The following is a 27,683-nucleotide window of genomic DNA, read 5'->3' on the forward strand; positions in this document are numbered from 1 at the left end:
AGGTTGTGTGTGTATGTGTGTGTGTGTACACGTGTGTATTTGTGTATGAGTGCATGTGTGGGTATCAGGTTAGATGCCAAATGTTATTTTATAACAGCCTTCTTACAGGAGCTCAAAACCCCATTTTTGCTTTGAAAATCTGTCCCATGATCTCGCTTTTCATTTGCATTAGCTTCGTGTCCATTCAATATCTTCCAGGTCTGGGTCAGAGAGCAAATAGGAAAAGAAAAATGTAGTAAAGCTCAAAGTGAACAATGCCCTCCACTTTGGCATAGCTGTGGTAGACTGCAAAATGGCCACAGTTTCTCCTTCCCAGGTTCACGCCCCTCCGCACTGTGACTTTACTATTCCTCCCATCAAGAGTTAGAGCCCATTTTGCCACCTCTTGAATCTGGAATTAACTGTGTGACTTGCTTTGGCCAGAGGGGCATTATCGTGAGTAACGTCTGAGCACGTGGGGAGCTTGCCCTCCCTGCTGCCAGAGCCCTCCCACCACCACAAGAACAAGCCCACACAAAGCCTACCAGGAATGAGAGGTCATAGGGAAAGAGGCCTTCATTTACCTGGCCACTCCAGCCCACAGGATGCACAAGAGCTTGTCTCAGACCATCTACCATGCCAGTCCTGATGAGAGCCAACCCACAGAATCATGAAAAACAGTGTTTGTTGGTTTAACCCACTTTGTTCTGTGATTATTCCCAATGCAGCAAAAACTAATATAACACTTCCAATACAACTTTCGTTTTACCCCCGAGTCTCTGAGGAAAATGACAATGACAAGGGGCAGTTTGCCTTTGGAGGTATTAACCTCCCACTTTAGACCTTGAACTCTTCGGAGCCAATGACCCTACCTTAGTCTGTGTCCCCACCACTGAGCACACAGTGCCAGGAACATGGCAGAACTCACTAAGCACAGAAAGAATAGAAGAGGAAGAGGGGATTTGGAAGAAAGAGAGAGAAAGAAAGAGGGAGGAGGAAGAGAAGGATACATGAAACACAAATCAGAAATGAGTCTTGAAATGAAGCAGGGTCTGCAGGACCCTTGGCTTCCTTGCTTAGCTATGGAAGAGTTGGCTACAGTCCTCAAATGTTAGTGGAGCAGTGGCACATTATCCAAAAGTTACAACAAGGAAGCAGAAATTCAACTGTGTCACCAGATAGAAGTTGACTCTGATCAACTTATTTGTGGCAAATACTTTCAGTCCAGCAGAAGCTCCTAGTGTAAGAACCTCCGGTTTCCATAATCCTAATGATGGCAATATTAATCAGACCACCTGCTTGCCCCTTTCTGGGAAATATTTTTCTTTATCTCAGATATGCCAGGTTAGAATAAAATCTTCTCTGAGACTCCGAATATTTCTCCAACTAAAGGCAGGTCAGAATGGAAAAAAGTGGGGGAAAAGGGAAGCAAAACCCATTCCCAAATCCCCAAGAAGCCCCAGGGTTTAAAAAGCCCTTCTGCCCAACTCACACATCTGTGAACTTCCTGCGAGGATCTGTCACCACCATGGGCAAGCCACTGGCAAATGGGGGCTCACGGAGAACCTGGTACCTCACAGGCCTGCAGCCAGAGCACAAGGGACTGTGGGGCTGGGAAGTCAGAAGAGCTGCATCGATTTCCATCCGCTCATCAAAGGTGTAGACTTTCACCCCTGAGACCTTCCCATCAACATGCAGTTTGATAGTGAGTGGGGTGTCACAGAAAGTGTCTAAGGGGCCCAGATGCACAGAATCCTGGTGTTCCAGCAAGATCTCTGTATCAAAGAGTGCCTGTGAGGAGTCCATGGAGAGGTAGGTGACCCAAAGGGTAAGGGTATCAGCTTGGACCGGGTGCTGGAAGAGCAGCTCCAGGCTACAGCCTTCCGCAGGGCAGGGGACCGTCATGTTCATATGGTACAGATGGAGCTCAGGACTCCAGGCCTGCAAGCTCGGCTCACAGGGCTGGTCCACGTCTGGAGGCCCTGAGGGAGATGAACAGAAAGACAGACGTGTTAGGAACTGCCCTGAGGTCTGAAAAGGAGTGGCTCTTATCTGCAACCAGAAAGAAGAACGAGGAAGGAGCTTTGTTTGAGCTAATGCCTACAGAAGCTGGTCAATTGAATGGGTTAGATCTTAAGTACTAGAGAGGACAAAGGTGTAACGATGTAAAAACATTGTGTCTTGCTCCATAACCCCTCCACATGATGCCTTTCATAAGAGGAGTCTAGCAAGGCATCAGGAATGGAGCAGCCCAGACCCCTGGGAGAAACATGAGGCTGATGTGGAAAAGGCAATCATGTCCTTCAAGAGTCCTTGAGCAGAGGAGAATTATTTGTAAAATTATACAAATTATGAATAATTTGTAAAGTTATTCATAATTTAGGACAAACCACTACTTCTGAAAGCCTGTTTTACTTATGAATAAGGCCAATGTTTGTTTTGGTGTGTCATTATATTCTATTTAACTAGGCTCCTCAGAAAACTTTTTCATTCCCTAAGATCACACCTAAGCAGCCCTTCCAACTGATTGTTATCCAAATTTTAAAACCACACGTTGAATTTTCCCTTTTAATTCAGGTATGTGTGAGCAGTTAGGTCACTCATGGAAGTATTTGGTCACACATGGAAGAAATTGCAGGCAGGAAATAGAAATATGTATTCTTGAATGGGGAAAAAATGGCGATGTGGTAGCTAAGTAAAAATGAGATGGTAGAAAGTCAAATATTGGAACTATATTAAGGTCAGTTCTATGAAAAAATCATCTACCAGGTTGTTTTTCTTCCATATCACATAAGGGGAAATTAAGAAGAAAAGCGCTACGTTAGGAATCAGCAGAGTGATACTCTAATCGGTGCTGTTCCCTTAGCTGTGTGCCCTTAGCAAGTCTTTATGAAGCCTCCATTTCCTCATTTATGAAATAAGCACAATTTAGCCCCTGGCCTACTAGGATAGTGTAGAAGAGCCATGCAGTGTTCCTAGAAACACAAATAGAATTATTTAGTCTTCAGAATTTGGAAAATAAAGAATATCTCAAAGCCCAGAGGAAACAAGTTCAAATGTATGTGTGTATATGTGTATGTGTTTGTGTTACATCTCACAGACCTTACCATCTTTTGCTTCTATTGTGAATCCATTCATTCATTTATTCATCCATTCAACAAAAATTGACTGTGTACCCCTTTCACACCTAGCACTGATGTGGGTATTGGATATAGAGTGGCAAACAAGAAAGATAAAAGTCCTGCCCTCCTAATCCTTATGGTAGGGTGATAAATACAAAACTAAATTAATAAAGTTGTAATGGCATCTTTGAAAAAAAACAAAGAGGGATAAAAGACTAGAGAATAAAGGGGTAGGACCAAGGTCTCTTTTAGATTACGGAGCCAAGAGAGTCTCTCCAGAAAGATGACATTTAAGTAGGGAATGTGTCTGGTTCAATTTTGTATTCTGCATAGTATTTTAGAAAGTGGTTGGTATTCATGAAGTGTCATTAAATATATTTAGATCATATCTATAGATATATGTATTTGTGCACTCTGCTGGGGATTCAATCACTTTTGTCGTGTATATTTTGTCATAAATATGACTTGGTTCTCCATCTTTTCAAAGCAAAGGAAGGCCAGTATTTCTTAGCAGTATTTTCCAAGAGCCATCCCCAAAAACCAGCAGAGTAAAAGCCCTTGGAAGCCACCCCAACACCAGTGTTGTCTCAGAAAGTTTTTATTATGATCTCACGTTAAGACATGAACTGGAGGCCTTCAGAGTTGACCTGGTTTGCCTCAAGATACAATTAGAACCCAGAACTTATTCCTTTCACCTCCACAACAGAACTTTAAATTTTGCCAAGAATTTAAAAAAGAGAAGTACAGGGCCAGGGAGTTGAATGAGCATTAGACCACTGGCACAGGACAATTTGTTTGCCACAAAGATGGCCTTTTATGAAAAGCCAATCTCCACATGAGTCCAGCACAATACCAATGTGAATTTTATAGTCACTTTCCATTCTTCCTTGAAAACTCTTACTTGAAAAAAGTTCCATAAGGTCAATCAAAATCAAGTACATTGTCTCCCTCCCAATTTCTCCTGGAGTCTCCTACCATTTGAGTAACTAGGAGCTCAAGGGGACATTTCACAGATGCTGTTGACTCTAAAACCAATGTCCTCCTTTTTTTTTTTTTTTTTTGGTCAGAGTCAAGACAGCAAACCACCTCAAGTAAAGTAGGATTGTGTCCAACTTATCTTACTAAGTAGTTTTTAGGATCTTTAGGAATGCAAGAGAAGGAAAAACATGATAACCGGGTAAGCAATGAAGATGGCAGTCATATAAGACATTAAGCCATTCAACAGAAGTTGTTAAAACTCATCAACAGCATTTTTCGGATTGAACTGTGATAACATTCATGCTTTAATTTGTCCTAGAGACCTTGATATAATATGTGAGTGATATTAACTGAGAAGTAGGGTGAGGACTAGGAAAAGGGACAGCTAAAAACATTTGCCCCTCCTAGAGCCTAACTAAGATCACATCCAAAGCACAACCAGTACCAGGGATTAATAGAGTCATAAAATAACATAGATGAGAACGATCAGTTTGGAACACCTAGTCCACCCCACCCCCACCCAGACCAGCTTGGGCTGTACATCAATGTTCCTTGCAATGTGTTCTCTATTATTCTCCTGATAGAGATCAGCTTACACTGTTATGTGGCAAGGCTGCTTCATGGGCCGGTAGGTGTGCGTAACATGGAACGCCTGAGCTCTCCCCCTGAAGTCAGCCCCTGAGCTCAGCTGTCTTCTCCAACCCTCTGTCCCCTACGCTGACCTCTGCTTCACCACAGCCATTGGGCCTCCATGCTAAGCACATGGGGGACACGCAAAGGTACCAGGCAGTCTTTCCCAGGCCCCTGGAGATATCCAGCAAGTCACGCACATGCACGCACATGCACACACGTGTGTGTACACACACACAACCTTTTTCTCACCATGCCACCATTCCACCCCTACCCCCATTCTCGGCAGCTACCAAGTATAAACAAAAAAGCTATGATCCTTTACCCACAGCCTCCTCTGGAGTCCAGTACCCTGAAGAGTCACACACACGCCGGGAGGAAGCTGTGTGCACGTACTGACGGAACGTCCCATCTTCAGTGCAGGCGCCACACACACTACCTGGGACCCTGCAAAGAAAAGAGGGAAGGGAGGTGAGGGGAAGTGGTAGGATGAACTGGGATCACAAAATTCAGAAGGCCTCTGGGGGTGGGGAGTGGTGATGGGCATTGAGGCCCTAGGGGGTACCTGGGAACACAATGATTTCTCAGCTCATTTCCTTCTTGTGTGAACCTCATCTTTTAAAAATTCACAGTGACATGAAAATCTCAGGGTTATGAAGCAGAAGAATTTAACTAAGTCATAAAGGAAGCCTGTGGAGATGAAAGTGGTCAGCTTCCATCCTAGGAACATTCAACACAAAATAATTATAATCTGAATCTTTCAACACAAAAATCCTTACTCGGCTGACTTTCTGTAAGTCATCCAAAGGCCCCTTACATTCCCCCAACTAAAACAGATAGCAATTTTCAGAGTAAACTTATTAGCTATATGTGGTCTTGTGTTTTAAACTCCCTACTTTAAATCACATATATAAAATAAAAGTCATGTAAAATGTAATGCCCTTGGTTCTGCATCACCTATGGGGAGCATGTCCAAATCTCTTACCATGATCCAAAGTTCTTCACTAGCTAACTCCAGCCTTACTCACTTGAGCTCTTCTATGAACATATGTTCCCAGCACAATGAACAAATCATCATTCCTCAAATACAGCATTCATGTGAAATATGGTCTTTTCTCTCCTAAAAAATAACCTTTTCAAGGCTCTCTGCTTAGCAAACTCCTACTCATCCTTCAAAACCCATTCAAATGTAACCGTGGCAGTGGCATTTGTTTTACTCCTCAGCATGGTGGGCACACTCCTCTACACACCCACCACAGCTTCTGGCTCCTGTCTTGGGGCATTGCTCTGTGGTGTTGAAAACCCCACTCCCATTCTGTCCTTTGCCTGTGAACAGGTCCACACCAAGTTCTGTTCTTTCTGTCCCTAGCAGTTAGCACAGGGACTGACCTCAGCAGTCCTTCCATGAGAGCTTGTTTTATGGGCATCCCTGAGACTACTAGTACAGTTTACAAAGAGCCCTTTAACCACTAAATAACAAGGGGAGACGAGGCTCCTCTCTGATACTTAGAATCTTTTCTGGAGCCCAACTGTGAATGATGCATCTGAAAATGAAGACAGCAAGTTCCCTCACAGGTAGAGAGAGAAAATGAATAGCTTGGAATATACTAGAAAAATAACATAATTGGTAAATAGAGGTAATAATTACGTTACCAGCTCCCTTTTTTTTTTTTTTTTTTTTCCCAGCGCTCATTTCTAAGCACCTTATCTGCCTAGCATTGTGCCACTAGGTGCTTTTCATAAACGATCTCTAATCCCTACAAGAACTCGGTGTTTACAAATGAGGACACTCAGGCTCAGAGAGATTAAGTCAACTGCCTAAGGTCACAGAAAGTTCCTTCGTTCCTTTGAGCAAGTTCCCCCAAACCCTCAAGTGTCCAGCACTTTGGCAATGAAAAGGTGCCGATAAGTCCAACCTCTGACTGCAGTCAGCACCCACTTCTGGTGCGGACGCAACTCCAAACCACATTTCCTTGATGTCCTTGGCCTCTCCTAGCTGCCACGGAGTGCGTGGTTGGGCTCCTCTCTGACATAAGAATTCCAAATACCTACTGGGGAGGAGTAAACATAACTCCAAGTGTGACACAAATCGCTGGGTATGTGACGTGAGTCTCCCCGACACACGTGTTGGGAGGCCTCCGCACCGTGGCCCACCTCGCTGAGAGAAGGAAGCAAATTACAGCCTTTTCTGCCAACAGACTCGCAGCATGCCAGTACTGATGTCTGCTTTATCGTAACATTTGTACCAGAGGGAGAATGGAGAGATTAAATTGTTTACATGTGTTATATAAACTGATACAAAACTCCAGTCTGCGCATGCCCCCAGAGGACTTACTGTTCGGCCAGTCCAACCAAAGCCGTACGGGGTCACCCTTGCAGGAAGAGGATTCTTAAACACATCACTTTTGTTGACTCACACATGGAGCCCATGAGAGCTTGGGTGCTGATGATTATCAGAACTTCTTTGTAGGGCCCTTAAGTTCTAAGTGATGTCAAGCACTAAGCATACATTGAGGTATCTAGGACAGGTACCAAGATCCAGAAGGCTGGGAACACCACTTTGAAAAAGAATTTGCTGGCTTCCTCCCATCCCTGTCTCTTCCTGTCTTCTCTGCCAGGCTTCTAGGAAAGATTGAAGAACATGGACATGTGCTCCAGGGACATCCAGCTCCATGGCCGGGGCCTGATACCGAGTGCGGAAGGGGGACACCTAGAAGAGGGGCTAGCTGCATACTACATGGGAAGCTTTAAGGTCAGAGAAACAATCTACATGGGTTTCCTGTTTCAGAAATCCCAGCGGATTCCCCACATTCACCTCTATTCAGTTGTGGGGTCTTGGGCTAGCCCCCAAGTGCTTCTCCGTGCCTTGGTTTCCTAACTCACATGGCTTGTGCTCAACCTCAAGGACCAGATCAGACACCTCCTGGTAAAACACACCGCACAACGCTTCACACAAAGATGGACCAGAGATGAGAGCCCCTGTCATTACTGCAAACACAGGGGCCGGGCTTGAGAGTGGAGAGCCTCCACAGGCCACCGAGATGGAGTTCTGGCCCTGCTCGGGGAAACCACATTCCCCAACCTCCCACCAACGGTCCGATGTGCTGCTTTTCCTTCCTCTCTCCCTTTTTACAAAACTTTCGCTGGTATTCACACATACCAATATGCAAAGGATAAATAAAAGCTAATTTTAGATATAATGACTCTCTTTAGAAAACACGTATCAGGTGTCCGTGGTGGCAGGCCCAGAGACGGAGATGCAAAAGGCAGTCCTTCCCTACAGACTTGTGGTGGAGAGGGGCAAACAGGGAAATACCCGGATAATGACTCCACAAGGCAGCAACCCCAAGTGGGATGGGCACCAGGCACAGCAGGAAGTGGAGAAGGCATCAGAAACACCACACAAGCCGGTGAAGGCCCCACGCACAAATGTGGCAGACCCCCCCCACCCCCAGAACAGCCTGAAGGAAGGTACCTCACCTCCTTTCCCCCAACACCACCGTGCAAGGAGCAGGCCCTGCTTGTCCACAATGGCTGACCTGGGCAGATACCAAAGGCCACCTCTGCTTTGTCAGGTCATCTTTATCACATTCATCAACCTCTTTGGGGCTCCTGAAAGCCTGCCAGCTGTGACATTCCAGAGGAAATACGTGCCTGGCCCCTCGCCAAGGAGTGAGTACACATGATGAGCCTCTGGCTTACCTGAGGGCCCTGTGAGCTCCACTAAAGAGATGGGGACAGAGCAGGATGGGGCCGGGAGGGGCAGCCCCGAGCAGTGGTGCAAGTGTTGATTAATCGTTCCACACCGGGGCTCCCCCCACTCCACGTTCTTCCCCTCGTGCATAGGAAATGCCACAGAGAACACAGAACGGCTGGCCTGGGGCAAGCGCCTCTCTCTCACCTATCATACACAACCCCACTGATTGGAGGAAGCCAGTGGATGGTGAGGGAGGTGTGGGTCTGCCCGATGACCATGGGTGGGATGGGAATGGGGGTGGGCTTCCGACTTTGACTCCACTGCTGATACACAAGATCCAAATAGCAGTGCATCCGGGCCACCTGGTTCGGGGTGAAGCTGTCGGTGCAGTCGTCATCTGTGGAGACAAAAAAAAAAAAAAAGGGAGCAGGAGAGATAAAGGTCTTAACTTGGAAAGAGCACCAAGACGGTGGGGGTGGGGGAGGTCTGCCTTGCTTGTGCCCTAAGTCACCAGCACCCAACGCAATGCCTCACACTCACTGGGTTCCTTTAAGACTTGCCAAATGACTAAATGTATTCTGTTCCGGAGAGTATCGAAGCTGCAAATGGGAAAGAGAAGGCACAGAATAGCACTTGCTTAACCCTAAAGCAGGACCATTACCCAGCTGTTGGACGGAGTCAGGGTTAAGACTCATGCCCTGGGGCAGAAGATTGCTCCTCGCTGAAGGTTACTTATTCAGGAAACCACAAGATGGCAGTGTTTCAGCATATGGCCTTTTTATTCATGACCGTTTCTGGAGTTGCAGACACCTGCTTTACGCCCAGTGACTCTACCAAGGTTAGGGGGATTCAGTGGAGATGGTCGAGGAAATAGGGAACCAAAACATCGAGGATGCAGTAGGGCTGGGAATGGAGGTCTCACTCCATCTCCCTATTAGACGTAATTTTCATAGGGATGGAAAAGGAGTTATCTTCGTTTTAGGGTCACAGGGCTGGGAAAGGACTTATCTCAGTTTTAGGGCCTTTTAGGGCCACATCTGAGAGCACACTAGTCAGATACTGCCCCCTGATTCTCAGATGTTTTCACAGCTCTGGCTTCTGCATCCCATTGTCTGGTCTCCCTGGCAAGGGCCACTGTGTGCTAGTTGGGGGAGGCAGGGATGCTGGTCCTCATGAATTCAGTGCACCTGAATTATACACCAAAATGAGGCAGGGAAGGAAATATATTGATAAGTCACAAGCAGGACAAGCTCACCACGCTTTTCTTCCCTTCAAAGGCATGACCAAGATCTTGGGAATTTATCCTTTTTTCTTTTTTTTTTCTTTTTTTGGATAGTCCTAGAATTTATCACCAAACAAGCCCCTGGGTCTTACTGAAAAAATAATTTCCTTCCTTCTCCTTAGAATAAATCATCAGATCAAAGAAGTCCTTACTTGTAGGAATAAATTTGAGTCCATTATCAAGAGACTATGATTAGTACTACTTTTTGCCAAAAATGAGGAAGGTGAAAGAGGACAGGAAGAGACATAATCCAGGATAACAAGACCAAATAATAGGGTTGTTTCCAGGGCCAGGAGAGTAGAACCATTTTTTAAATGAGACAGTGTGTGTGTGTGTGTGTGTGTGTGTGTTTTGGTAGGCAAGCTGAGAATCAGCCCATGGGGCTAATGCTCGAGGAAGCAAATCTGATACCTTAAATAAAAATAACAAAATAAAGAGGGATCCTGATCTTGACCTTAAAATTAACCAGGTCCATCTTCTTGACCACCAACTGCAAAAACAGCACAGAGCCACCTTGACCCAGGAACTTCTTTCCCCATCACTATTTGAGTCTACTTCAGAATGAATGCCTAAGACCATGGCTAAGAACAAAAATAACCAAGTTCTAAGGAGCAAAGGAATCTCAAGAGAGCTTTTGGTTTTGTCCCCTTTTTAAACCGTCCAAGATAAAAGTGCATTCTTCTTTCCATCTTTCACAGAGGAGAATCCAGTCCACAAGACCTCTTAATATCTTTATATTTCTTTAAGTTCTTCAAAGACATGAGAATAAAGAATATGCTGTGATAAGTATCTCTGGCATAAATGACCGACCACTTCACAGTCCTCGCCACCTCCCACACCTCCACAGCCCACCCCAGCCACAAAGGGCTCCCGTGTAATCATAATAGAAAATATTTCCATCGAGACTGGTGTGGTACCTGTATAGCTCATGTAGTTGCTGAATGGAGCCCCAGGGAAGTGGGTGAAGCCACAGGTGTCATTGACAGGCTCTGGGTCCTGGCACAGCTTACTCTTGGGAGTAGGGGCAGTGTCCGCACAGAGGTCTCCCGTATCCATGGACGGCACTGTCTCCCTACAGGGGTCATCACAGGATTCCCTCTCACTGACCCCTTTGAAGACATGGTAGAGTCCCAGGACATGCCCCACCTCATGGATCATAATGTTGGTATGGCCAGGCATGCCGTAATAGGCTGGGTTGAGGACAACGCCACCTGCAATGGAAGGTTTGGAAAACATCTCTAAACATGTAATGAATAGCAACCCCCTGATCCTTAATTATGGCTTCTGGTAAACACCGCGTTCTATTTCAGCTTCTAAGGGAACACTTTAGAACTTTTAGTGGTATTCAGTCCCTGCTCATCCCTTTGGCCACAAACACCCTCTAAGCTAATCAATAAACAGGTCTTTAACCCCTAGCATAGATGAGCGCTGTACTGGGAGGCAGGATTAGCACTAAAGATGACATGACATGATAGAGGGCCAGGATTCTCAGGGCTGACTATACATTAACATCACCTAGTGGAGTTAAAAACGCAGATGTCCTAAAGACCTAAACGTAAGACCTGAAACTATAAAAACCCTAGAGGAGAGCACAGACAGGAATATCTCTGACATTGGCTGTAGCAACATTTTTCAAGATATGTCTCCAGTGGCAAGGGAAAGAAAAGCATAAATAAACAATTGAGACTGTATCAAAATAAAAAGCTTCTTCAGTGAAGAAAACAATCAATAAAACTAAAAGGCAACCAACTGAATGGGAAAATATTTACAAATGACACATCTGATAAAGGGCTAATATATCCAAAATATATGAAGAACTCATACAACTCAACACGCCCCAAAATAAATAATCCTATTTTAAAAATAGGCAGAAAAAATGAACAGACATTTGTCAAAGAAGACATCCAGATGACCAACAGACACATGAAAATATGTTCAACATCAGTCATCATCAAGGGAACATTAGGAGGGGATATCATCTCATACCTGTCAGAATGGCTACAATCTAAAACACAGGAAACAAGTATTGAGGAAGGTGTGGAGAAATGGGAATCCTCTTGCACTGTTGGTGGGAATGTAAATCGGTGCAGCTACTCTGGAGAACAGTTACGGAGATTCTTCCAAAAGTTAAAAAGAGAACTATTCTACTATCCAGTAATCGCCACTGGGTACTTACTTCTAACCTACAAAAATACTAATTCAAAGGGATACATACACCCTGATGTCTATAGCAGCATTATCTACCATAGCCAAATTATGGAAGCAGTCCAAGTATCCATTCGTAGATGAATGGATAAAGAAGAATGGGATATATATACACAATGGAAGAGTATGTGTGTGTGTATATATATATATACAGACATACACACACATATGCATACACACATGTATACACAGTGGAATATATATACACAATGGAATAATATGTGTGTGTGTATATATACAGACATATACACACATTCATACACACACATATACACAATGGAATATATACACACAATGGAAGAGTATGTGTGTGTATACACATACATACACACAGGAACATTATTCAGCCATTAAAAAGAATGAAATCTTGCCATTTGCAACAACATGAATGGAGCTAGAGAATATCATGCTAAGCGAAATATGTCAGTCAGAGAAAGGGAAATACCATATGATTTCACTCATATGTGAAACTGAAGAAACAAAACAAATGAGCAAAGGACAAAAAAAGAGAGAGATAAGCCAAGAAACAGACTCCAAACTACAGAGAACAAAATGATGGTTATCAGAGGAGAGGTGGGTGGGAGAGTGGCCAAAATAGGCGATGGCGATTAAAGAGTACGCTTGCTGTGATGAACACTAGGTGATGTATGGAATTGTTGAATCACTGTACTGTATGCCTGACCCTAATATAACACTATATGTTAACTATCCTGGGATTAAAGTAAAAGAAAAAATTAAAAATCCACTACACTGATAGAAATGTAAATTAGTAAAATTATGGAAAAGAGAAAAGATATTCCCCAATTTATGTTTAATTATAATTAATTCATTTAAAAAAATAAACTTATATGTAGAAGCAAAAACAAACAAACAAAACCCCACAGACGTCCAAACGCTAGCCCAGATGAAATGAATCTAAATATTCAAAGATGAGGATACGTGCCTCAGTATTTTTTTAAAAGATTTTATTCATTCATTCATTCATTTAACAGAGAGAGGGAATACAGGCAGGGGGATTGGCAGACAGAGTGAGAAGCAGGTTTCCCGCTGGGCAGAGAGCCTGATGTGGGGCTATATCCCAGGACTCTGGGATCATGACCTGAGCCAAAGGCAGACACTTAACCGACTGAGCCACACAGGAATCCTGCCTCAGTATTTTTTTAAATTTCTCCCATTGAGTTCCATTGGTCTGGGTGAAAGAATATTTAGAGCCAGGGAAGTCTGGGTCTGAACGCTGACCCTTCACATTATCAGTTCTGAGTTCTTGAACACCTATTTGACTTTCTAGAACCTCAGTTTTATTGTCTGTAAAATGAAGATGAAGGCACCGATTTCTTGGTTTTTGTAGGTCTGGGTTTTCTAAAGCTTTTGCCACACCATAGGAGTTTAGTAATGAGAGTTATGTGTGCTGCTTGTGATTTCATAATCCCTACTCACAAGGAGCCAACAACCATTGAGACAAAAGACAAATCCAACCAAACGATCATGCAATTCAGAATGTCAGGACTGCAGACTGCAGAACTCCTCACTTCCCCCAAATCTCCCCAAACACCAGGGGAGGTGTTTCAGAGAAGAGTTCATTGGATCCAATCTGAGCTTGGATTAAAGTAGTAGTATCATTGTAACTTTACAAAAGGAAAGGCTAAAGACTTCTAAGTGCCCCAATTTCTATGTGTCTAGCTTCCCAATCCCTGCTTTCCAATCCCTGCTTCCTTCCTCTCCCCATGTTTGAAACCACTTGACCTTCCTTCTTTGTCTCCAAAAACTGGCAGGATCGGGCCTCATCCTCATCTCTAAGATCTGAAATAGGTCATGTCAAGAGCTCTAGAGCAACCCTCTCCGGTTGTATTTCCAGGCTGCACCCGCCCCTCTATCCCAGATCTGATCCCAATTCCCAAGACTTGCTTCATTCATCCTACCTGAGTCTTCTCTCTCTCAATATCCTAGTGAGTACAGCAGTCCTCCCAAAAGAATAGCCCTGCCTTTCTTTCTCAGGATCATATTCCAGGGATTGTGTCTCATTCCTGAATTCTATGTGATGCCCTACAGACAACTACATACATGGTTTTATGGGTAGAGCAGAATCACAGGGTATCAGGTAACACCCACTGGTTTTTGCAGTAAGTGACTCAGTCTGCCCAAGTAGTTACTACCTCACTGCAAAATGGCAGTTTCTAAATTCAAGTTTGAGGGCGCCTGGGTGGCTCAGTGGGTTAAGCCACTGCCTTCAGCTCAGGTCATGATCTCAGGGTCCTGGGATCGAGGCCCGCATCGGGCTCTCTGCTCAGCAGGGAGCCTGCTTCCTCCTCTCTCTCTGCCTGCCTCTCTGCCTACTTGTGATCTCTCTCTGTCAAATAAATAAATAAAATCTTAAAAAAAAATGTAAATTCAAGTTTGAGCTTCTTCCCTTCTACTCAGACAAGTTGACATCAACCAAGCCATGCCAAGACCCATCCTGAAATAATACTGTCTACTCTCACATGTAAAACAGAGCCAGACCTTGTCTTCCTTGTGTATCATTTCTATCACTTCCATTAAAAGTTCTTGTTCTCCAACATTAACCTTTTTCATTTTATAAAATTATTTTCTGTATATTTCTCTCATGTATGCATCATTCTGTCAGTATAATGTTAAAGTAATTTGAAAACAGATCTATTTCAGTAACAACCAGAATGCCCCATATCTGAATAAAGCCACCAAAATACAGCATTTCCACATTTCAAGATGCCAACCTCTTGATGTTTACATCAACTGCAGTACTATTCATCATCAAAGTTCATACGCCATTATGCTCTCTGCTCTCCTTCACTCACATCAGCAAAGGTACTGTAAGTGCACGGTGTTGTGTGTAAGCGCCTTAGCTCCATTACAGCTTCCTCCACCAGACCCCTTCTCCCTACATGCACTTAACCTCTTTCCTCTTTCTTTCCCTACCCCACATCTAAGCAAGGTTTAGATTTTTTTAAAAAATCGGACAGAAATAGGACTTCGAAAGGCTACAATTCACCTATAAAGGATCCACATGGAGTAGTTAGTTCTTCCTAAATCATGCAGTATCCCATGGTTAAGCAGGCTTGAGAAAAAAGCAGCATGGCACATCCACCTCCTGCAGATTTACAGGTGCCTGAGAATTGTTCTGGAAAGGCCCTGAGAAGCCCTGTAGCAATTCTGTGTAACCCTTTGCTTCCCAAACTCATTTGAACAGAATCTGTTTGGTGTAGAATACCTTTTGACATATAGAGCACAATTCATGGAACACTACCAAAGACAAAGAAAATTCCCAATCAATAGTTATTTTCTAACCGTACGTATGGCCAGTCCACCCCAAGTCCTCTTGGGATCTTCTCCAGTGATAGGAAAAAGGAGTTATAGGGGCACCTGGGCAGCTGAGTTGGTTAAGCATCTGCATTTGGCTCTGGGTCATGATCTCAGGGTCCTGGGATCAAGGCCCGAGTCAGTTGGGCTCCCTGCTCAGTGCAGAGCCTGCTTCTCCCTCTCCTTCAGCTGCTCCCCCTGCTTGTATGCTCTCTCTGGCTCTCTCTCTCAAATAAATAAATAAAAATTTTTAACTAAAATAGTGATAAGAAGAAAGTGGTTATACCTGAACAGAAATAAGACTCCGAGAAGAAGGCATGGCAAAAATAGGAAAGAGGGATGACCGGGAGTGTGGTCTTGGGGACACTGGAGGAGGATATGTGGGTGGTCATTATAATAGTGGGTGTCTCATCGACCTCCAGAAGTTTTTGCCTCCATCCCAAAAGAGACATTTACAAATCTAGAATATTTTCCTTTCAATAAACCAGCTTATTTATAAGGAAAGGAAGAAGCATAAAAATGCAAATCCTCAATGCACCCAGCAAATCTCCTCCAACACCAACGACAGGTGGCCAGGGGTTTCCTCCATAGCACTTGTTATGCACATTCTCCAAACCGGAGAATATAAATTTAGCCACACAGCATTTAAATTTTAATTAAAAACATAAACCTTTTAACCCACTTGCTGTTACATTTTTTAATTCCAGAAAGATGGGATTTTTGCCCCCAAATCACTGTATGGAACACAGAGTACTAAGCTTAGTTGCTATGTGTGTATTAGATAGAATATTGGATATTCTAATTTAGGATTAAGTACACCAATACATGTTGAGGGAAAAGCCCAAGGTCCTCTTATGGTAATTCTGCTCGCTAGAGCCCAAGTGATTACGAAATTGCACTAGACCGGAACCTAAGGAACTTGGAATATGGTTCTGATGCTAACTAGCTGTATGACCTTAGCTCTGCTCTTTCCCTAGATTATCTGCAAAATGAGGACGCTAGCCAGGCTTGTACTAAGAGTCCCTCCTAGTCTCACCCTGTGGTGCTAAGAGCTCACATCCAGGACCGTGTGAGATAATCAGAATACCCCGTGAAGAAAAACTTGTATTATCATGGATCTTCACCTTGTAGCTTGTGTTCCAAGAATCCCACCTCTCAGGAGCCTGAGGGGAAGGGAAATACTGGCATAAGCAGCCACAGACATTCTACACTCAGATCTGCTAGATTTTCAAGTGATCCCAATTCACTGCCTCCTGGTCCCCATGTCCTCCCCTTTGTCTCCCTTGTGCATGGGGCCCCACATGGCTCTTCTAATCACCCTTCACTCCAACTAAAATAAACTTGTGAAATTATTAAAGGATTGGGCTTTAATCACGCACATACACTCATGTGGGTAGGAGAGGGGAAGCATTCATTTATTTCATGGTTTAGTTTACACAAGCTCTTTCACGTTTTGATAAAAATCCCCCCCAACAGACACACACACACACACACACACACACACACACACACGCATTCACACCAAAGCCTGGCTGAAGCGTAAAGACTTGCTGCCAAAAATCTAAAAAGAAGAATGTGAGAACTTCTTTTCATTAAGAAGGAACAAGACCTGAGAGATAATAAAAACGGAGTCCCCAGACTAAAAATCCCCTCTTGCCATCTCTGTTATATGTGTCTGACCAAGGAGAATCTGAGGAGCTGTGGATTTCTACCTGCTGAGGGAAATGTGCAATTCTTTTCCAGGAGCAACTCAACAGGAATAGTAAGAAGATAGTACAAAATGCTACTTTCCCGTTCCTATTCTATGTTAAAGTTTTTAAAAAGCAGCAGCATCTTCTGACACTGATACCTATGCCCACACGTTCCTCTAACTCCATTACTAGTGTGGGTCAGGCTCTGAGTGCTTCCGGGTGGGTTCGTAGAGTACTACACAGAAGCCTCACACACAAGATGGCCTTTGTACTGACCTGGGCTCCTTCTTTGGCTGTGGACACTCACTGGAAATGTATGGATCCTTACCTTTGGGAATTTTCCTTAAAAGCTCTCAAAGCTATTTCCCAATCTGTTTCATGGTAATATGAGAGTTCTTACCTCCAAGGGTTGTTAGGGAGATTGAAATAGTGATATAGACAAATAAGCATTTAGCTTATTTTCTGGAACAAAGTAATCCCAAATGTATATTACACCATTTTTCAGTATCGCTATAATTAGATGATGTAGCCTGGCCACACAGGCTCGTTTGCCCCCACCACTTGTTGGCTTCCTCCTAAACATCTCATTCATCAAGAAAATGGGAAGGCAAGGTCTGGCCACAAACAGGGCAGACTTTCCAGAGTAAAATCAAGCATCATCAGGCAAGGGAGACAAACATCTCCACACAAGCAGCTCTGATTTGACCCTAGGTTGTTTGAACTTTGTTTCCATGTTGCTCTGTTCCTGAGACCGACGGGCACCCAGAAGACAGACAAGACTTGGACAAAGTTACAAACAAACAAGTGCTATTCAATCTGCAGACAAACCACTGGTATTCAAAAATTATCCGTGATGGCTTAAAATTAATGATTGTGTATGGAAAGGATATCTTGTAAGATTGGACAGTTAGTGTAATTCTTCATAGACCTTGCAGGTAGGTCAGATGTAACGCCAATAATCTTGTCCTTCCTACTTCCTTAGTTATAGAGTTATATATAATGATCATTTCTTATACTCAAAACCACTATCCCTTTTTGTTTCTCCTCATCTTAGAGGATAAAACTAAGACACAAATAAGGGATAAAATACGGTATTAAATGGGGGGATGGGATTCTCTTATCTTCAGTTGAATTGCTTTCTTTGTGCTCTCTGCTTTTACTTATGACACTAAAACAGGAAGTAGAAGAGACGTGCCAGTGTGTTTTCAACAATATCTTCATTCCTCAGTCTTCACTCTAAGATACTATCAGACTCTATCTTCAGTCACCTCCCCAACACCTGTCCTACAAGGCTGCCTAGGAACTGATGACAAGACCCAGGAGTGCCTACTCAGGGGAAACTCTGAAGCAATAGTGTGAATGGAGGACAACATTTTGGAAAGCCTCACATTTTATCCTGGGGGTTCCTGGCCCTTTACCCCATTGCCAATTCAGGAAGCCAGACTCTTCTGTATTCATCCATTATCTCATTAGGAGGTATAAGATTCAGTGAAAAGTTTAAAAAAAAAGAAGCCCTTTCCTGACTGTGAGACTTCCAAAGTCTATGCCATTTGGGCCCTGATGGGATGCAGGGTTTAGCTAGCATGGTACATGAGTGGAAGCGAATGATCTCTGCCTCACATTACCCAAGCCACCATCACATCTTTAACAGCCTGGAACAAATTCTTCTAAGCTGGAGGAAGAGAAAAGAGATAAAAGAGAGATAATGAGAATATATAGATGGTGATGGGTCCAGATAAAGTGCACTGTATTCTGTATTTCAATATCCCAGTAAAAGGATTCAAAACAGGTACACGTGATCTGACAGCAAGGGAATCTTGCCTTATTCCAGGAATGGATTCCTGAGTAAGAGCCCTAGTTCTAGAGAAAAATGGCTAAGAGCGAAGACTGACAGACAACCTCCCAGAGATCACCTGAAGGAATCCTATGATGGAAACAATGGCAATCTCATGTAACCAGCATCCCTGACAAAATGCATCCTTTCCTATAACCTTGGCTTTCATAAGCCATCTCTAGAGTCAGCTACAGCCCCAGGCAAAAAGAAGCTAACTGACTAAGTGTAAATGTCTACTACCCAGCTAAGCAGGGGCTCAAAACAGAGATTACGTTCAATTATAGAATAAATAAAAATTACATGTCTTGCACACCTTAATGGATATACTGAGACTTGAAGTTACTTCATGCCACTACCACTAACTTGTACATAGAACATAAAGGAATGGGACTCTCTGGATGTAGCAACTGGTGGCCACATGTGGCACAGCTAGCTGTTGCTTAATGGAGGGATGGAGGAGCACAAATACAGTCTTAGAAGACCTTCAGCCTTGAATATAAGGGACAAGTTAAAACAATTAGACAGGGTTGTTGTGTGGTCTAGGGGATGGTGTAGGGGAAGAAAAATAGAGAAGTTGCTGATTAAAAGATGACATCTCAGTAAGGAGAGAGCCAAAGTCCCAAGGTGATGCTGCTTTCCCAAGTTCCAAGTGGCTTTTCCCAGCTTTAGTACAAGATCGCCAGAGTGGCATATAGTAAAGAGAACGATTCCCAAAGCTACTTCTATTTTAAAAAACAAAACAAAACAAACAAACAAACAACAACAAAAAAAAATGCCACAGGCAGTTTGAGGAAAGGACATGGGTTGAAATGACTTTGAAACAGTTCTATAAAATTTTTAGGGCCAAATGTTATATGGCCATAAAACAAGGAGGTTGAGGTCTGCAGGTGCCTACATGATTACTTCCAGTTACTGGCTAAAATACACTTTCCCAAACACACCCTCCACAATGAAGGGGCAAAGCCGTCAAAGTACACATAGAGGTTCAAGGAAGAAGCACTCTGGGGCAGGGCAAGGGAGGAAAGTGCAGAGGTAGACTGAAAAGACAAAGGGAGAGAAAGAAATGGAGAAGATTAAAAAAAGAAGAAGAAGAAGAAGAAGAGATCACAGGAGCTAGAAAGAGCAGCAAGCTTTTAATAAAACTAGCCCAGAATCTAGTCATCTTGAAATCTTGTATTGGCTCCTTAGTTTTACAGCTTGTAGTCTCATAGGAGGAAGTCCTTGTTCTGGACAACACTGAACCAAGACAAGAATGCCTACAGGGTGGAGAGTTTACAGTCTGATGTCATTTTCTGTCTTCTTCTATACTCTCTCAGCCACTCCTACTGCCAAGCACTCAGGGCTCTCCAGGCACCACCTTACCAGGGGAGAAAAGTAATCTGATTAATTAAAGCTGGGAGATGTTATCACTGAGGCATCCGAGACAGTATGTTAATCCTTTCTTGCATGTGGATGAGGGTAGTGCTAAACACACACACACACACACACACACACACACACACCCCACACAGAAACACCAGAATTTTAGGCACCACAGAGTAGGAACGGGGAAGATATTTTAAAAATTTATTTATTAATTCATCATTTATTAAACATCTATTCTATATCAGGCTCTGTTCTGGTCTCCAAGGATTCAATGATTACCAGGACATGCTTTAAAAGAGGACACCTTTGGGGCAACTGGATGTCTTCATTGGTTAAGCATCGACTCGTTATTTTAGCTCAGGTCATGATCTCAGGGTGGTGAGATTGAGCCACATGTTGGGCTCTGGGCTGAATGTGGAGCCTCCTTGGGACTCCCTCTCTCCCTCTCCCTGTGCCCCTTATCCCCCTACCCCCTGCTCACATGCTGTCTCTAAGAGAATAAAAATTTACAAACAAACAATAAATAATAAGGAGATCTTTCAAGTTGTCATGTGATCATTCACTCCCCCTTTTTACAAATGCATGAACTTACCTTTGGAGCATCCCAATTTCAGGGTATGAAATTCATATCATGGAGCAATTTTGTCTAAAGTTTTCAATATCCAGGAGTGTTCCCTGTGTTCAAAATCCCAGACACCCAGAATAACCCCATTTGCTGACTCTATAATAGCTACCCACTAGCTGTTCATCATGTAGCTTGTCTTGTGGATGCTTCTATAATTCCTCATATTTACATGTGCTCTCCAGCTTATATATCTTGTTCACTCCTTATTTCCTGGGAGAATCATCCTGCTTTGGCATTGAAAAGAGAAGAACGGTAGACTGGGGACAAAATCTAGTCCAGCCATCTAATGACTGCTTGCACCAGAGTGCCCCTGGCTACCTCCAGCAGATTCTTCCCCCTATCCCATTCTAGAGTCTGAACCTGCAGGCCACAAGAACAATCTCACTGCGATGACCAAAGACTTCCCACGTGTCAGATCTGTGGCTATTACTCACCACTTGCTGCCCTACCCAATTGTGCATGAATGTGTCACAATTGATACAAGACCCCAATGTCAACGTCCAATAGTTTGGTTGGGAGGAAGCTGAGGTTCGCCCTGGGGGACTCCTACCAAAGTTCTGGCTGGGGGAGAAATATCTTACCTTTGAGTGAATTTTGCGGCTTTTACCTGCCCCTGCTCCCTACAGTGCTATTACTTTGCTTTCCCCCAGAAATCTCTCACAGCTGGATCACCCTGTGCTAGCTCTCTTCTCCTACCCACTGAGTCCCAAAGGAGCCAGTATCTTTCCTGAGTACTAAAAATCTCTAGGTTGAAGGTAAGGTGGTAAACTGAGGACAGATCCGAGAAGGTTAACCACAGACTCATGGTATTTGGAGCTTCTACTGCTTTTGCTGCTATTAATGGAGCTATAATTATTGAGGCCCTCCTATGTGCTGGTTCTGTTCCTTGTGCTTACTATCCCCATTTTATATATGGGAGAATAAGGCTCGGAGAGGTGGTTTTCTCAAGTTTCCATTTGTTCTTATCCAAGGGAAGCCCTATCCCACTCTATCACTCAAAGACTTTTTTTCCTATAATGGTCACATTATCTGGACCACTTGTTTAAACCCCCATTATGAGCCAGGTTAAAGTTCCCTCCTATACAGTTCTTGGGTCTCCTGGACATTGGGGCATGTTGCTAATGATCCAGTCAGGATCTCTGAGTGTTCTTTGGCAGAACCGATGTTCCCTAGAACAAGTAGAAAGCTGATTGGCCCAGAAAACTCTGAAGTTTCTAATTTTTTTGCCCAACCTTGACAGACTCTCCTCTCTAACCTAGCCAAAAGGACTTGTACTGACTTCATCTCTCTGCAGCAGCTGCATTTGTGGACCACTGGGGACTTTCTCAAACTACTCTCTCCTTAGGCTTCTGGTATACCCTTGAATCTTGCTCCTTCTCCTGCTTCTGTGAAAATCCCTGGATAGTCAGATAGATATAGAGACCCCAAACTCAACATATCTAAACCAAACCAGCTCCCCATTTGCTCCTCCTTTTCCTGTACCTTCTACCTGGGCACCACCATCAATTCAGTCAATCAAACAGAACTCCCATTTTTTCCCATACACTTATTTATGAGAACAAATTTCTCAGCACTCAGAGCTATGGAAGGAGAAAAGAAAAGCAATATAACTGGTGATAAATCTTGTTTCAATGTAACAATAATTACATTCATCCACCCAGACAAGAATTAATTTGGGGAAGAAAAGCCACACTTAATAAAATATGCATTCCTCATTTTGTTTACTAGTTATTAGTCAACATTTTAAAAGAGCATTTTGATCAATTTTGGACAAGCAAATGTTTGAAAAGATAACTCACAGAGAATAATTTTTTTAGCAATTTATAACTTCTGATCAGTATCAATGTTAATATCCTAAGGCTGATAACATACCATTTTTTTTGCTGATGTTGCTACTGGAAGACAACTAGTAAAGGATATGTAGGATTTTTATGTACTGTCTCTTAGAACTACATGTGGATATACAATTATGTCAAAATAAAAAGTTTAATTAAAAATGATCATAAAAGAGTTGTTTTACTTAAAATATGTTTTCAGCAAAGAAAAGGATGACTAAAGATTTTTTTTAAAATATGCATATGTTACATTACTATAAAGTTCTACAGGAGAAATGGAATGAAAACACAAAGTCAAACAGTAAAAAGTACAATGAATAATTTCCCAATGTTGAAAAATTAAAGTGCACAGCATGAATTTTTCAATGATGACGATTAACAAATCATTATGTTGCTGAAAATCATTTAGGAGAGTAGATTTAAAATTTATCTTTAATTGTTGATAATTTAAAATAATATGGCCAGAAATATAGTCTCTGCCACTGTTTTCGATGTTGCTCTTTGAACATATGAAGGGGTTCAGAGTTTTTCAAGTGTTTTAGGGCGTACAAGAGGGCAAAAATAAGTTTGGAAAGCACTGCACTGGCCATTCCAAGTACATTCTACTTCTAAGCATGCCCAGGTTTTTAACAGCCTGAACCCTGGCATCTCTCAGTTCTTTCCCTCTGGAATACTGTTTAATTGTCTGCCAAGCCAACTCCTGCTTATCTCCTCTCCAGCCTCTGACCCTTTGGGAACTCTTCCTTGATGCTTTGAACACAATTAGGCACATTCTCTTCATGTTCCTACCTACCTCAAAGCAGTATCATCACACAGTAGTGGAAGTATATATCTACATGTCTGCCTCGCAGTTACGTTGTACAAACCTTTAGGGTGATCTCATTTTATTATTGTATCTCCATTACTGCCACAAAGAGAGTCAACCACCATTCTCTGAATGAATGATTATGAGTATGGTATTGATAGCTTAGGAAAAAGCTGGTTTACCACAAATTTAAGTCTTCTGCCTTTAAAGATATATTTTCCGTTTAAGTGTTGTGGACTAAGGCTAAAGATGTTCAAACTACCGAACCTTAGAGCTCAAGGGGAGATCATTCATTCATTTACTTATAAAAAAAATTCTACCCTGCATTATCATAGTATTGAAAGCACAAAGTCAAGCTAAAAGTCAGAAATGGGGTGGATGGAAAAGCACAACCATGAATTACATCCTTCTTTCCATGTACTCACTTAAGCTATTGGTAGTCGGAAATTGGATTCAATCTTCAAACCTTCAGGCTGGTGTACTTACCTGCTGGGTCACTCAGCTGACCCTCAAAATGCAGGGGTTCTTGAATGTGGACACAAACGGATAATCTTAAGCTTTCGTCTTAAAAAGACCCTATTTAGAAAATCCTAAATGTCTTTCTCTATCATGCTATGCCAGCTGTCTGTACTACTCTACACCTGATTTGGGTCAATATGGTTCCCTTGTTCCATCACAACTATGACTGAACAGGAAGAAATAAATAAGATCATGAGCAGTTTCATAGTGAGCCAGATCTTTCAGCTGTTCAGTCTAGCCTGCTGCTTTTGAAAAGCACATTAAGGAACATTTTATGGGAGAACAGTTATTCCTAAGAGGTTTAAGAATAAAATATAAATATACCTAGTCTCTTTTGCAATTCATTATGAGTCAGTGACTCATGAGATAATTTAAACATTTCTTGAAACCATTTACATTTAATACCTTCACTCATTTATTCATTCATCCCTTCATTTGGTATTTGCAGAACACCTACTAGATGGGAAGTATTCTGCTTATGCATAAAGGTCACAGTTCTTACTCAGATTTCACTACTTTCTACACACACTTGTGTGTGTGTATGTGTGTGTGTGTGTCTTGCAGTTCTACATAATTTTAGCACATGCAGACCTTTGTGTAACTACTGCCTCAATCAAGATACTGAGCTGTTTCATCACCATTAAGATCTCTTTCTTGCTATCCTCCATATCACAGCCATACTATATCTCTCCCCTCACACCCCAGTCCTGACCCCGGCAACCACTCAGTTGTTCTTTATAATTACCTCATTGAGAATCCTACATAAATCATACAGTGTGTAACTTGTGAGTTTGGTTTATTTTTTTTTCCAGCATAATACCCTTGAGATTCTAAGTTGTCATATGCATTCATACTTTGTTCCTTTTTAGTTTTGGGTAGTATTCCATTGTATGGATGTAGCACAGTTTGGTTAAGCAGCTAGCATGTCATTTTCAGTTCTTAGGCTCTTACAAATAAAAAGCTGCTGTGAGGGGCACCTGGGTGGCTCAGTGGGTTAAGCCCCTGTCTTCGGCTCAGGTCATGATCTCAGGGTCCTGGGATCGAGCCCCACATTGGGCTCTCTGCTGAGCAGGGAGCCTGTTTCCCCATCTTTCTCTGCCTGCCTCTCTGCCTACTTGTGATCTCTGTCTGTCGAATAAATAAATATAACCTAGAGAAAAAAAAAAGCTGCTGTGAAAACTGACATATAAGTTTTTGAATGGACCTTAGGGATAAACATCCAAGAATCCAGTTCCTGGATCATCAGGTAAGTGTAGGCTAAGTTTTATAAGAAACTGCCCAAGTATTGTCTAGAGTGGCTGTGCTATTTTACTTTCCCAAGATCAATGTATGGCGGATCTGGTTTTCTCTGCTTCCCTACCAGCATTTAGTATTGTCACTGTTTGTTTTTCTTTTTTTAATCTTTTTATTTATTTATTTTAATTTTGGCTCTTCTAAAAAGTGTGTTGTAATACCTCATGGTCATTTTAATTTGCATTTCCCTAATGGCTAGTGATACTGAACATCTTTTCATGTGAATATTTTCTTTGGTAAGATGTCTGTTCATGTCTTTGCCCATTTTCTAACTGGAATATTTGTCTAACTATTGAATTTTAAAATTCTTTATAGATTCCAGATACAGATCCTTTAGGAGATGTGTGGTCTGCAAATATTTCCTGCAGGTCTGACATTTCTTTGTTCATCTTAACAAAATGTTTCTCAGAGAAAATGTTTTAAATTTTGGTTAAGTCCAATTTGTAAGTTTTAATTTTTATGAACCATGCTATGAGTGTCAAATATAAGCACTCTTCATCTAGGCCTGCCCTCAAGATTTTCTCTTATGTTTTCTTTGAAAAGTTCTATAGGTGTATTGGGGGGGGGGTTCTTTTTAAAATTTAAATCCAATAATTAACATATAATGTATTACTAATTTCAGAGGTAGCATTCAGTGATTCATCAGCCTTATATAACATCCAGTGGTCATTACATCATGTGTCCTACTTATTGTCCATCACCCAGTACCCCACCCCCTATGCCCCTCCCCTCCAGCAACTCTCAGTTTGTTTCCTATGATTTAGAGTCCCTTATGGTTTGTCTCCTTCTCTGATTTTGTCCTCTTTTATTTTTCTTGGGCTTGTTTCTTTTAGTAATTAGCCTCATGCTGTATGTATTGTTCTTTGATGTGGCTGTTGGAGATGTTCTCAGCCTAGCACACTCCTTTTATCCATTATATCTTTCACAGAATTAGTGCTACTCTTTGGGTTGCTTCATTCTCCTGTCATAGTTATGCCCACTTTTGTGCACAAACTTGAGCACAGGGGCTGGAATCTGAGTGGAAGAGTGACAGTTTGAGTCCTTGTCAATCTGAGGTGAAGGCATGTTGACTTGGCATTGAGCAGGTAAGCCGGCCGTGCACGCTGACTCGGGCAGGTGGGTGGCTGGACTGTGGATTTGGAATCCATAGGCTGATGACATTTTGTGTGGTGGGGATTTGACTGGTTTTGTTCCTGTCATGAATTCCTTTAAATGTTGTTTTTCTGGGGAACTTTACCTCATCTTCTATTCTGAATAAAAGCCTGGCTACATAGAGTATTCTTGGCTGCAGGTTTTTTCCTTTTAGCACTTTGAATATATCATGCCACTCTCTGCTGAAAAATCCCCTGATAGCCCTATGGGGTTTCCCTTGTATGTAACTGATTTCCTTTCTCTTAATGCTTTCAAAATTTTCTCTCTCTCTCTTTTTTTTAAATTTAAATATTTTTATTTTTTATAAACATGTAATGTATTTTTATCCCCAGGGGTACAGGTCTGTGAATCGCCAGGTTTACACACTTCACAGCATTCACCATAGCACATACCCTCCCCAGTGTAAAATTCTCTCTCTCTTTATCACTACTTTTGGCCATCTTATTTACTTTGTAAAAATATGGAATGTGTCACAAATTTTTGTGTCATCTTTTCACAGGGGCCATGCTACTCTTCTCTGAATCGTTCCAATTTTAGTATATGTGATGCCAAAGCAAGAATTGAGCTTATTTTTATATTTGAATCTCTGATTTATGTTAAATTTTTTTACAAGGTACAAGACTCATATTGAAATTCATTTTCTTTTGCTTATGGACGTCCAGTTGCTATAACACCATTTGCTGAAAATACTTTTGGCTATTAATGTCTACAGTATATATAAAAATATTATTCCTTTCATTTCTCATAGTGGCTATATACTCTTTCTCATTTTCATTTCTTGATCAGTTTTTCTTTGCCTCTCCTCTCCAAAATTTAACTCTGTTAACTTTTTTCTAATTAATGTTTATTTTCTATTTTATTTCTTCTCTTACTCTTATTACTTCTTTTTGTCACCATTTTGTTGATTTAATATGTTATTCCTTGCTGGTTTCTTGGGATGGATACCTAGCTCAGACATTTTCTTTTCTAATATTCAAAACTATAGATTTCACTCTACTTACAGCCTCTTGTATATAACATAAATTTTGATAGGCCCTATTGTCATAATCATTTCACTTAAAAATATGTTCCTATTTCCATTGCAAATTATTCCTTGAGCCATGAGGTAATTAGAAGTGTATAGCATAGTTTCCAAATATTTGTGGATTTCCTAGGGCTTTTTTGGTTGTTTTTGTTGTTATTGACTTCTACCTTATTTCGAATGATATGAGAAAGCAAAGACTTCATGATTACAAGCTTTGCAGTTCACTTTTTGGCCCAGAACTCTCAGCAAATTTTCCATGGTACATGAGAATAAGGCATATTCTTTGTTGTTTAAGTATACTGTATTAATTTTGTTAATTAAGTCATATGTTA

General features: G+C 42.1%; 1 protein-coding gene and 1 non-coding gene across 2 annotated transcripts in view; both read right to left on the minus strand.

The window, feature by feature from the left end:
- PAPPA2 (pappalysin 2) overlaps positions 1-27,683 on the minus strand; it is a 292,512-nt gene that overhangs the window by 148,176 nt on the left and 116,653 nt on the right. The window contains exons 4-7 of the mRNA XM_044267353.1: positions 10,606-10,899; positions 8,611-8,803; positions 5,035-5,156; positions 1,472-1,961 (exon numbers count right to left, since the gene is read on the minus strand). Coding sequence (XP_044123288.1) covers positions 1,472-1,961; positions 5,035-5,156; positions 8,611-8,803; positions 10,606-10,899 — 1,099 coding nt within the window. The remainder of the gene's footprint in view (positions 1-1,471; positions 1,962-5,034; positions 5,157-8,610; positions 8,804-10,605; positions 10,900-27,683) is intronic.
- Positions 26,782-26,884, minus strand: LOC122918912. The gene has a single exon (XR_006386699.1). It is a non-coding gene; the product is annotated as a U6 spliceosomal RNA (small nuclear RNA).

The sequence above is a fragment of the Neovison vison genome, chromosome 10 (genome assembly GCF_020171115.1).
Source record: "Neovison vison isolate M4711 chromosome 10, ASM_NN_V1, whole genome shotgun sequence".
NCBI lineage: Eukaryota > Metazoa > Chordata > Mammalia > Carnivora > Mustelidae > Neogale > Neogale vison.